This window comes from Mobula birostris, chromosome 5, assembly GCF_030028105.1.
Source record: "Mobula birostris isolate sMobBir1 chromosome 5, sMobBir1.hap1, whole genome shotgun sequence".
Lineage (NCBI taxonomy): Eukaryota > Metazoa > Chordata > Chondrichthyes > Myliobatiformes > Myliobatidae > Mobula > Mobula birostris.
The window spans coordinates 158,023,668-158,036,988 of record NC_092374.1 but is presented as its reverse complement, the minus strand read 5'-3'; the positions used below and the strand labels follow the sequence as shown (position 1 = coordinate 158,036,988).

Sequence of the window (13,321 nt, the reverse complement as noted above, 5' to 3'; positions counted from 1 at the left end):
CATCCTTGTGAATTCCACTGAGATCAGACCCAGAAACATCAAATGCTCCTTATATGTTAAACGTTTCATTCTTGGAATTATTCTTGTGAATCTCCTCTAGACCCTCTTCAGGGTCAGCATATCCTGTCTTTGATACAGAGCCAAAATTGCTCACAATATTCCAAATTTTGTCTGACAAACACCTCAGCAGTCCATCCATGCTTATATATTCCAGTCCTCTTGAAATGAATGCCAACAATGCACTTACCTTCTTCACTCAACCTTCAAGTTAACCCTGAGAAAATACTGAACCAGGACTCCCAAGGCCCCTTGCACCTCTCATTTTGAATGTTCTCCCTATTTTGAAGAGTCCACACCTTATTCTTCCTCCCAAAGTGGATAACGCCACACTTCCCCACTCTGTATTCTTTCTGCCCCTACCGGTCCCTTGCCCTCCTGATACTGTCCGCAAATGTGGCCACAATGCCATGAGTTCCACTAGCACATTAAGTGCTGTTGCAGTCCCACCAATGACCTCTGCAGAACTCCTCCAGTCACCAGCAGCCACCCTGAAAAGGACTTCTTTATCCCCACTCTCTGACTTCTGCCAATCAACCAATCTTCTATCCATGCTAGTACCTCACCTCGAACACCATGGACTCTTACCTTGTTGAGAATTTCAGATGGCAGCTAAGAGTCCACTGCATTAGTAGACCTGAGTCACACACACATCAGGCAGGTAGGTATCACTGATTTGTTTCTTTAAAGCTATATTTTTTTACCAAAGTCCAAATTTACTTAATGACTTGACTTTTAATGCTAGCTGCTGTGATGGGATTTCATCTTGGTGTTTCTCTGCTAACAGTTCAAAACATAGCTCCATGTTATTCTGGTCTACGAAACCAGATGGTGAGCAAACTCAGCAGGTCCAGGATTATGGGGATGCAAAAGGTGCAAGCTAACATTCTGTGTCAAGACCCTCCATCAAGGTAGCAAAATGTTGCCCGTAAAAAGCAGCTGGAGGTGGAGGGGGGAACGTGTTGGGAAAGAACCTGAAGGTCATAGGTGAAGCCAGATGAAGAGTGGATGATGAGTAGATGAAATAGGTGGAGGAGGGAAGTGGGATTCCTGGACAATTACGTAACAGGATCAGATGGGCAGATGGAACCAGGTGGAACAAGGCATGGGAAAGATGAACAGAAGGAAAAGTAGTTGGACAAGTGAGTGTGTGTGGGAGGAGAACACTGGATTATCTGAAACTGAAAAATTCAACGTTCATACCACTAAGTTGCAAGAGAACCAAGTGGAACACAAAGTCATACTATGATCCAGTGATAATTTCCAGCACTTGCTTTTCTTATTTAGTATTTCTAGCATAAGCTCCCTGTACCTAAGACCCTACTGTATCCACTTCTACTACAGTAGCTGGCAGTGCATTCCATGCATCCACAACTCTCTGTGTGAAAAGTTTATCTCTGACATTTCCCCCTGTACCCACTTCCAAGCAACTTAAAACCATGAACCCTTGTGTTAGCCATTTCAGCCCTGGGAAAAAAGCCTCTAGCTATCCACACGATCAGTACCTCTCATCAACTTATACACCTCTATCAGGTCACCTCTTATCCTCCGTCACTCCAAGGAGAAAAGGCTAAGTTTACTCAACCTATTCTTATAAGGCACACTCTCCAATTCAGGCAACATCCTTGTAAGTCTCCTCTGTACTCTCTCTATAGTATCCACATCCTTCCTGTAGTGAGGTGACCAGAATTGAACACAAGTACTCCAAGTGGGGTCTGACTAAGGCCTTATATAGTTGTAACATTACCTCATGGTTCTTGAGCTCAATCCCATGGTTGATGAAGCCATGACACCATATGCCTTCTTAACAACACTGTCAACCTCCACAGCAGCTTTGAGTGTCCTATGGACATGGACCCCAAGATCTCTTTGATCCTCCACACTGTCAACAGTCTTACCATTAATATTATATTCTGAATTCAAATTTGAAATACCAAAATAAACGACTACATACTTAACTGGATTGAACTCCACCTGATACTTCTCAGCCCAGTTCTGCATCCCATCAATGTCCAGCCGTAACCTCTGACAACCCTCCAGACTGTCCACAACTCCCCCAATCTTTGTGTCATCAGGAAACTTACTAACCTACCCTTCTACTTCTTCATCCAGCTCACTTTAAAAAATCACAAAGAGGAGGGGTTCTAGAACAGATCCCTACAGAACATCACTGGTCACCGACCTCCATGTAGAATACAAACCATCTACAACCACCCTTTGCCTTCTGTGAGCAAGCCAATTCTGGATCCACAAAGCAAGGGTTCCTTGGATCCCATGCCTCCCTACTTTCTGAATGAGCCTTGCATGGGGAACCTTATCAAATGCCTTACTGAAATCCATATACACAACATCCACTGCTCTACCTTCATCAATGTGTTTTGTTACATCCTCAATGAATTCAATTAGGCTCATAAGGCACAGTCTGCCCTTGACAAAGCCACGCTGACTATCTCTAATCAGATTATGTCCCTCAAAATGCTCATAAATCCTGCCTCTCAGGATTTCTGCAACAACTTGCCCACCACTGAAATAAGACTCACTGGTCTATAATTTCTTGGGTTAGCTCTACTCCCTTTCTTGAACAAGGGAACAATATTTGCAACCCTCCACTCCTCTGGTACTTCTCCAGTCCCTGTTGATGATGCAAAATTCATCGCTAGAGGCTTAGCAATCTCCTCCCTCACTTCCCACAGTACCCTGGGGTATATCTCGTCTGGACCTGACGTCTTAACTAACGTAATGCTTTTCAAAAGCACCATCACATCCTCTTTCTTAATGTCTATAAGCTCAAGCATTTCAATCCACTGCAAGTCATCCCCACAATTGCCAAGGTCCTTTTCCCTGGTTAATACTGAAGCAAAATATTTATTAAATTTCTCCGCAACCATCTCCGCAACCTCCTCCGACTCCATGGACACTTTTCCACTATCGCACCTGATTAGTCCTATTCTCACTCGGCTCATCCTGGTTTTCCTTAATCCTGCTCGCCAAGGCCTTCTCATGGCCTCTTCTAGTTCTCCTAATTTCATTCTTAAGCTCCTTTCTGGCAACTGTGTCATTTTCTAGAGCTCTGACAGTACTTAGTTTCTTGAAACTTTTTTTAAGCTTTTCTTTTCTTCTTAACTAGATTTTCTATATCCTTTATACACGATGATTCTTTTACCCTACCGTCCATTCCCTGCCTCAATGGAACATACCTATGCAGAACGCCATGCAAATATTCCCTGAACGTTTACCACATTTCTGCCGTGCATTTCCCAGAGAACATCTGCTCCCAGTCTATGTTTTCAAGTTTCTGCCTCATAGCATCATATTTCCCCATACCCCAATTAAATGTTTTCCCAAATTGCCTGCTCCTATCCCTCTCCAATGCTATGGTAAAGGAGATAGAGTTGTGGTCACTACCTCCAAAATGCACTCCCACCTAGAGATCTGACACCTGATCAGATTCATTTCCCAATACCAGATCATGTACAGCCTCTACTCTAGTTGGCTGACCTACAACACTCATAACAAACTCCACACCATCCAAACCCCTTGCTCTACAGAGATCACCCATCATAACAGCCTTATTGTTATTGCGCCATTTCCAGAACCTGCCTCCCTATGTGCTCCTCGATGTCTCTGTTACCATTGGGAGGTCTATAAAAAATGCCCAGTAGAGATATTGCCCCCTCCTGTTTCTGACTTCCACCCACACAGACTCAGTAGACAATCCCCCCATGACTTCCTCCTTTCCTACAGCCGTGGTACTATCCTTGATTAGCAATGCCACGCCCCCACCTCTTTTGCCTCCCTCCCTGTCCTTTTTGAAACATCTAAAGCCTGGCACACTCAGCAGCCATTCCTGCCCCTGAGACATCCAAGTCTCCGTAATGGCCACAACGTCACAGTTTCACGTATTGATCCATGCTCTAAGTTCATCTGCCTTGTTTATGATACTCCTTGTATTAAAACAGACAAATCTCAAACCATCTGGCTGAGTACACCTTTGCTCCATCATCTGCCTAACCTTCCTCACAAACTCCCTACAAGCTGTCTCTACTTGTGCGCCAACCACCTCATCCTCTGCCTCTCCACTTTGGTTCCCAACCCTCTGTAAATCTAGTTTAAACCATCTACAATAGCATTAGGTGGTACAGGAGCCCGAGTACCCGTATCTCAAGGTCCAACGACTGCTTCTTCCCCACTATCATCAGCTCATGAGCTGACCTGAAAAACCTTAATGCTGTCTCAGACCGCATTTATTTTCCTCTTTCTCAACTTGTTTATTAACTTGTCAACTATCAACTATTATTAACTATCAACTTGTCTCAATATGTTTGTTTCATCATGTAGCCAAGTGTGTAATTTATAATAACTTATGTCCTGTTTGTAATGCAAAAAACTAATTCTCATGTGTATGCATACCAGTGACAATAAACTAACTTGAACTTAATTGAGTCTAACATCTTTCCTGGACATGAATGCCAAGTGGTGCATACCGTAATCAGAATCATAGAATTGTTACTGCAGTAGTCAACCCATCAATTCTATCCTAGATACTGACACAAGGCCTTCCTTTTACTCTCAGTCTGAAACTTCAAACTTCACCAAATGGAACTTTAGTGCTATGTGAGGCTTTTTCTTAATCTTTTGTTGAATGTAATGTTTCATGGACCCCTCTTTATTTTGAATAAAGATGTAATATCTGCATTGTTCATGGCTTGTACAAGTAATTATGCAGGATGTTTTAATCCCACATATACAGTGAGTGGCACCATCACTTCAAAAGGAAATGTACTGGAGAAAGCTGCATCATTCTGTAGAAAGAGGAAAACAAAAAGACCCCACAAGGTGGAAGGGCACAGATCTTATCTGTCTCTTATCAGCACCTGATTATATGTTTATCACTGAGAAGGATTAGAACATCCCCTCAGGAAAGAGGGATCATTTGAAGGAACCGGAATAACCAGATAGCTCAGTAAAACTTTCTGAAGAAAAAACAAATCAGATTGAGCATAAGGAATAACTTGACAGCAGCCTCTCCTGGGGGTAATGGGGGGGGGGGGGGGGGTAGCTGGTAGGGAATGTGTGGTGAATATTCAATAGAGAAACAAAATAGTTAAAATTAACAGGAGAATGTAGTCAAAAAAACGAAGGATGCCACACCAATAACAATCACGGGATTAAAGAAAATGTTGGAAAATCAATGTAATGGATAATCATCAGAATACATTAGAAGTATCAGTGGTATCAAAATGATGGAGGCTTAAATGCAAATACTACACACTGCCATGAGTTTTGAGTAGCACTCCTCATACTCCACACATTGGCTATGTTGCAATTGTGCTTTTAGAGACCAAGTGTGTCAGTAAGTGGTTCCTTGATAAAAGCATCATAGTCATGTTCAGTCCTGGCATTTTCCAAGATCAACAGGCATGAATTGTGTTTAACAAGTATTACCATATACATTGGCCAAGTACAGTAATGGAATTCTAATTGTTTTCCATAACAGACATTTTCAATGGACATAATGCACCATAATGGAATCTGGATCCCTGCACTTATTTTACTATTCAACCACTATCCAGAGCCAGGATAGGTCCTGTCCTGATCTCCTTTATTTTTAGCTACGTTTTAATGTTCTATCAAGTATACTATTGCTTTTGGGTGAGATCATTTGAAGGGTGAGTCTCTGTCCTCGATGCACATTCCTGATGCCTCAGCAAGTGTTGTGAACCTGAGCCAGACTGGACTGGGATAATACCAGCAGGAACTCGACTGCTGCAGTGAGCTTTGAGTTTCTTGTACCCATGAGGGAAAAATGATCGAATTCCATTGCTGATGAGAAATCGTGGACCTGAAGCATTAATGCTCCCTCTACAGATGCTGCCTGATCTACATGTGCTTCCAGCATTCTCAGTTTTCTTAATCTGTGTGAGCTAATTAGAGTTTCCACCATTATGTGGTTGTTCCTTCCTGCTCGTACCCTATCTAGTGTCAGCTATGGCTGAGTAGGTAGCAGTATTCTGTACCCCCAGGCAGATAGCTGTAGATTCAAGTCCCAGACTTAAACACAAAACCCTGGACTGATTCTGCAGTCTATATTTGGCTTTGCTGTAAAGTGTTTATTCTATCCTGTAAACTGCATATGCGCCAAATGCTATAAATCTCTTAAAATTCATTAACAGTCAAATATGCAAATCATTTTGTCATTATAGTGAGTACAACTCTGAAATAGTAATCATGTGGTATTTATAAGGATCACTTTTTTCTGATTAAATGTTATTGAAGCATCTTAACCAGCCCTCAAAATATCAGATCTATTTGAATAGGAATGTGATCAGTGTAAATCCATTAATACACTGGAAGACATTGACCTGCTAATCCCTGAAGAAAGCACACACAAAATGCTGAAAGAACTCAGGAGGTCTGGCAGCATCTATGGAAAGGAATAAACAGCCGATGTTTCGGTCTGAGACCCTTTATCAGGACTGAATGATCCTGACCTCAAGTGTAGACTAACAATCATCTGAAACCTTTGATAACTAATCCAAATAGCACTGAAGCCTAGGTGTGCTCATCAAGAACAAGGGCAGCTAAACACTGCCAATGCTGGTAAGAGTTTTATCAATAAAAAAAAGGGGCTGTAAAACTGCATGTGGAATACACAAGACCAAAAAGGGCTACATTATACCATTCCAGAGTAGAGAGCTAGGAACTGACAGTGTGGGCGGAATTAAAATGTATACATATTTCAATGGAAAAGTACAGAACACTTTTTGATTGTTTCACAGCAGTGTTAATGCAATCCAATTCCAAATATAGTCCAACAACATGGAATTCCATTCTGACACACTGCTGCTACTGATGGATCCTAATTTTAGATACAAAGTGAGACATCAGCTATAGGGCTGGATTTAAATGCCACACTGTGTTAATTTTGCCATTCTAAGATCCTCAACCCCCTTAACATTGGATAATTCTAATAGATTACAAAGTAGGGAATTGGGTTATTGCAAAACTGCTGCCAATTGACAAAGAAAACTAAGCTAACCAAACATAGACAACACTTCTATTTTACACCTACTGGTGTCAAGTTAAACTGCGGATAAAACCTTGGTATACTCTGCACACAAGCACACCCTGTCTCAATTCAGTTCCACATGGCCAGCCACAGTACACCCATTCACACTGGCTGCTTGCAATGAGGTCATACTCCTCTGTACTCAAGCATTATGCCCTCACATACAGAAAGCCAACTATTTAGCCTTCACCTGAGAACACATTTTGTACCCTGTGCTTAAAACCCAAGTGTTCAAGGTCCTGAACAATAGAATCATTCTATGCCAGAACATATGCTGGAATTAATTTGAATGCCAAGAACCCTATTGAAAACTCTCCAGGAATTACCAAAACTTTACTGAGGTTCTGAACCCAGGAGGCACACCTGATCCTTGTCAATGAATCTGGTGTGAAAATCCTTGAATATTAACAGTCAGTCTCAGTAAACATTTTCCCAAAGCAATCTGGATTTTACTTAACATTTTATGAAATCCCACATTCACAAAAATACTGAATCTTTAAGCTTTAGACTAAAAAAGCACCTCACTTCATTGGTCATTTGACATATAAAGATAGTATATTAGTGTACAAAGATTCTTTTGTACATGACATCGAACAGATATCTAAATATAGATTTTATTAATATATATATATATATATACCTATATATTGAGGCAGAGCATACCTTAAAGGCACATTGGTTTTATACAGAACTGTTTTATATATCCTTTAGTATATATTTGCTTGGAAAAAACTTATATGATATCAAAATAACTCAAACTGCAGACTGGCAAACATGTTCTGCTCTAACTTATTAAAGTGGAAAGATTAATTCCTCTACAAATACACAACTAGCCATTTCTGCTTGTGTTTGATGGAAAAACCAGGGAAACTGTCATGATCCAATGATTTGCTGTACTTTTATACACAATGTCTCTCATGTTGAAAGTACTCCTCTCCAGATACCACATATCACTGAAAACTTCAATTCACTTGACCTTTATCATCATCCAAAGGCAATTAAGTATTTGCTTTGCACTTTTGTTTGAGTTAAAATAAGTTACAATGAAACATACCGTTTGGTTATGTGTCTAAGGAGTATTTCTATAAACTCTAGGTTTGAAATCACAGAACAGTGTCGTTTTGGCAGTGTACAACTGTAGCTTAGCCTACTGCACAGATTTATATTTTGATATAAATATAAATTATTTTGGGCAATACAGTTTAAAGTTTGCTGAGCCAGACTCTTGATAATCAAGATTTTTCACATCAGATGTTCAGGATCAGATATGGCATACTGACTGCACAGTCTTGGTACAATTTCTATCTGGGTCTGTCTACAAAGCGACGCAGCAGATCATTCTACCTGCAAACACTGAGACACATGTCAAATGTAATGCAACCAGTAGCATGCATACCTCTTGTCTATTTGGTGAACCCATGACCTACCTGATTGGGGTCGGTGCCTCTGAAAACGTGGCAGGCCATCTCGGTCTCGGGGTTGTCAGGCTGAGTCCTGATGAGATAGGCAAAGTAGGTGAGGTCATGACTGTTATGGATGAACCTGATGATGTGCTGCGCCTTGTGCTCAAAGATGAAGACAGACGAGTTACCGCCGGTAGCCTGAGGGACACATCTGACGAGGGGTGGGCTGAGAATGAGGAGGACCTCCCGCGCCGCCAAGGACGACCCCGACTCCTGTTTCTCACAGCGCCTACGGATCTCGGCCATTAGCCAGGGTAACATGGGCAAGGTGGTCCTCCTGTCCAGTGTGGACCACCCCATGTACCACAGGGAGAACCTCTTCTCAGCCTTGCTCTTCTCTTCCTGCACAGGTTGGTTGTTGTTTTGCTCCATTGTTCTAGGATGGGATCCGGAAAGTGGACAGCTTAATTCTTCCTTATGCTTGCTGGTAAACTGAGCTAGAGTTGCGGTTATTGAGGACGGACACGTGGGAGGATCGCGTCACTAGAAACCCTTCCAAGACACCAGAACCATTTCCTTCCAAATTCAGGAAAGCCTGATCACTGTCACAGCATTAGAAGCCAACTTTTCCGTGATTTACAAGCGCTGATCAGTATCTAGGAACGCCCCTACCTTCAAACCAGGCGTTTTATTGTCAATGTTTGCTATCTCTTTAGACAGCTATCTCAGGCATTATCGCTTCCGATTACATAACGATCCACAATATCCTTGCGATTTTTGACCCATTTACTATCTTTCACACATATAAAAAAGTCAAATGCAATAACCTCGAACCAACCTCCCGTGTCCTCCAGAGTGAAAATGCGGTTAAGATTAATGAAAGGAGGTTTCTGAGCTATAGCTGATAAATCTTGCTTCCAGGTCGGTTGTTTAACATCTAAAGGCAGGTGGTGCGTTTCATCCGCCTCTGAGTCAAGAAAATATTGCAACTTTTTGTTTGCAGATTAGGAGAGCGTGCACTGAAAACGTGGCCTTCTCTGCAGAGTTCATAGCAGAAATAAATTCTCTCCCTCTTGGTGCACGGGGAGAGTCAGCCCATTCCTGTGTCCCTGAGACTGGGGGAATCCGGCCCCAACGAGAGGGGAGGGAATTCCCCTGCCAAATTGCAGAGGGCTTTCCCTGCCTCTTGTCGATTTCCAACACTGTCGGCTGCGAGCTGGTTGCAAGCTACCTCGCTATCGCGTCCCCGAGAACTAGCTCGGCTTGAGCGCTTAGGCTTGGCCACAAGTGGGAAGGAGGAGGAGATAAGGAGGGTTGGTTTGCTTCACGTTGGATAGGCAGCGACAGGACTGGCTACGTGATCTGAGGGGAGGAGTGAGGAGGAATGTGACAGCAACTGTGATACGAGCGGAGGGCAAGGTAGGTTTCCAGTTCACAGCGTTGCATTTGCAGCGGGGCAACATTATTGTGAGAGAATTACAGTGAAATATATATACACTTTCTACATATTTGATTTTGTATATGACCATCAAGTAGTACATCTAAATATATATTTCTTAATATATACATGTACATTGAGACAGCGCAAAGCTTGAAGGCACATTGGTTTTATACAGAACTATGTTATATATATCTTTCAGTATGTATTTGCTTGGAAAATATTTAACTTACATGATATCAAAATAACCCAAACTGCAGACTACCAAACATCTTCTGCTCTAACTTATTAAAGACGGAAGAGTAATTTCTGTACAAATAAGCAACTAGTCATTTCTGTTTATGGTTGATGGAACAACCAGAGAAACCGTCATGATCTAATAATTTGCTGTACTTTTATACACACTCAAAGTGCTCCTTTCCAGTATTATATATCACTGAAAACTAAAGTTCACTTCACCTTTATCATCGTCCAAAGGTGGTAAAGTTTAAATTAACATAGAACAATACAGCACAGGAACAAGCCCTTCGGCCCACAATGTTGTACCAGACCAGCTAAAAATTAAATTGAAAAAAACCCAAACACTAATCCCTCCTACCTATGCAATGTCCATATCCCTCCACCTTCCTCACATTCATGTGCCTATGTAAAAGTCTCTTAAAAACCTCTAATCTATTTGCCTCTACCACCAAACCAGACAGGGTAACCACCAAACCAGACAAGGCATTCCAGGCATCCACACAATTTTCTGAGTAAAAACCTTAGTCTCACATCCCCCTTAAACCTACCCCATCTGACTTTCAATGCATTACGTATTTCAGCGCATTAGGGGAGTACCAGAATCTGTCTCAACCAGCAGCCATTGAGCCCAGATGGGGATATTAAGCAGGACAAGCAATGGCTACTTCCTCAGTTTTAAACTCCAAACTTACCAGTTGTACCTCTGCTTCTCAGTGCCAGTCTGCAATGACTGACAAGCCCTGGGTTTAAACCTCAAACCATGCCAGGGCAGAGTAGGTGATGTTTGACTGGCTGCCAGGAGAAGTGTTTTAGACGTTTTGCGCCAGTGAAGTCTCTGTAAGTGTTTAGTGCCTTCCTAAGTTCCCCTTCTCCATCTTGATCAGTCATCATGCAGGGATTCCTCTCAGTTAGTGAGTATGTGATCTTCTCTCAAGGAAATTTTAGGAAGGTCCATGGATTGATTTTGTTCCGTCTTCCCTGAAATACATTGATGTGACAGAACTCCAAATGGAATGCTTGGCTTTGGGAGTGTGGGTGATGTGTCTCACCAACATGTGCTGGTTGGACATAATGTTGAAGATAGGGACACAACAGACTGCAAATAATAGAGTCTGGAATAACAGGCAAAATCCTGGAGAAACATACTAGATCAAGCAGCATCTATGGAGGCAAATCAACAATTGACAGTTTGGGTCAAGACACTTTACCTGGATTCATGTGCCTAACTAAGACCCTCTTTAGGGTCTTTAACATCTTTAACATCTCTACCATATTTGCCCATCAGCAATTTGCAGCCACCCACTAAACTCTGTGTAAATCATGCCATGTATCTCTCTTTAGAATTCACTCCCCTTCATCTTAAATGCATGTCCTCAAGTATTAGATATTTTGATGCTGGATATAAGATATTGGTTCAATGCCTTCCATAATCTTATAAACTTCTAACAGGTTTCCGCTCAGCCTCCAGCGAAAATAACCAAGATTGTCCAACTGAGGCTTTATAATGCATTGGTCAAACAACAATTGGATACTGTGAGCTAAGGAAAGATGTGCTGGTATTGCAGAGGGTCAAGAGGAGGTTCACGAGAATGACTCTGGAAATGAAAATGTATGAGGATTGTTTGATGGGTCTGGGCCTGTACACACTGGAGTTCAGAAGAAGGGGCGGACCTCATTGAAACCTAGCGAATATTGAAAGGCCTCAACAGAGTGGATGTCGAGAAGCTGTTTCCTATGGTGGGGGAATCTAGGACCAGAGGGCACAACCTCAGAATAGAAGGATGTCCCTTTAGAACAGAGATGTGGAGGAATGTCTATAGCTAGAGGGTGGTGAATATGTTTAATTCATTGCTGGAGATGCTTGTGGAGGCCAAGCCGTTGCTTATGTGTAAAGCAGAGGTTGAGGGGTTCTTGATTAGTATGGGTGTCAAAGTTTACGGGGAGAAGGCCGGAGAATGGAGTTGGGAGGGATAATTTATTTATTGAGATTCAGCGCGGAGTAGGCCCGTCTGACCCTTTGAGCCATGCTGCCCAGCAATCCACCCATTTAAGCCCAGCCTAATCACAGGACAACTTTACAACGACCAATTAGCCTACCAACCACTGTGGGAGGAAACCAGAGCACCTACAGGGTCACGGGGAGAACATACAAACTCTTTAAGGGCACTAGCAGGAATTGAACCTGGGTAACCTGTACTGTGAAGTGTTGTGCTAACCACCACGCTACTGTGAGGCCCATTATGGGCCTTCTTGTGTAATTTATGAACACAACTATGATGGAATGGCAGAATAGACTTGACGGGCTGAATAGACTAATTCTGCTCCTTTTTCTTATAGTCTTATAGTCTTTCCTTGAAGAGTAATTTACAGTAACTTATTAACCTATCAGTATACAGTATCCTTGGGATATTCGGTCTCAAGTGACCCATAAACATAAATATCTTTCTGAATTTTGACCCACTGAATGACTTGCCCTCGGTGAAATATTAAATACTAAAACAGTAAACTGATGGGACTCGTCCTGTATGAATTAAGTTAGAGATCACTATAAATTTCAACATGTCAGACAACATTTAAGGAGAATTATATAGCATTAATGACCAGGTAATTCAGATGAAAAGTCAGCACCATAAATTGTTAATTCCCTGTCATCACAAATGCATTCTGGACTGCTAAATAATTCCAACTTCATGGTTATTTTTAAATTCAGATTGCCTTCAAAAGGCGATGCCTCAGAAAGGTGGCATCCATTATTAAGGACTCCCATCACCCTCTTCTCATTGCTACCATTAAGGAAGAGGTACAGGAGCCTGAAGACACACACTCAATATTTCAGAAACAGCTTCTTACCCTCTGCCATTAGATTTCTGAATGTACAATGAATCTATGTACACTACCTCACTATTAATTTCTTCTTTTTTTGCTCTTATTGTTCAACTTTTTTAATTTAGTATTTTATATATATTTTTTATTATAACTTAGCTTTTTTTGTTATGTATTGCAATGTAATGCTCCTGCAAAACAACAAATTTCACAACATATGCCAGTGATATTAAACCTGATTCTGATGCCAGAACTGGCAGTATTTGTTCTTTGTCTAGTGCCTTGGGTGTC

The 13,321-nt window shown here is 41.7% G+C and overlaps 1 protein-coding gene across 1 annotated transcript in view; it reads right to left on the bottom strand.

Moving 5' to 3' along the window:
• Positions 1–9,832, bottom strand: part of tbc1d4 (TBC1 domain family, member 4) — a 318,014-nt gene extending 308,182 nt beyond the window's left edge. Inside the window, exon 1 of the mRNA XM_072258783.1 lies at positions 8,554–9,832. Coding sequence (XP_072114884.1) covers positions 8,554–8,961 — 408 coding nt within the window. The 5' untranslated portion in view covers positions 8,962–9,832. The remainder of the gene's footprint in view (positions 1–8,553) is intronic.
• Between the last annotated feature and the right edge of the window lie 3,489 nt (positions 9,833–13,321).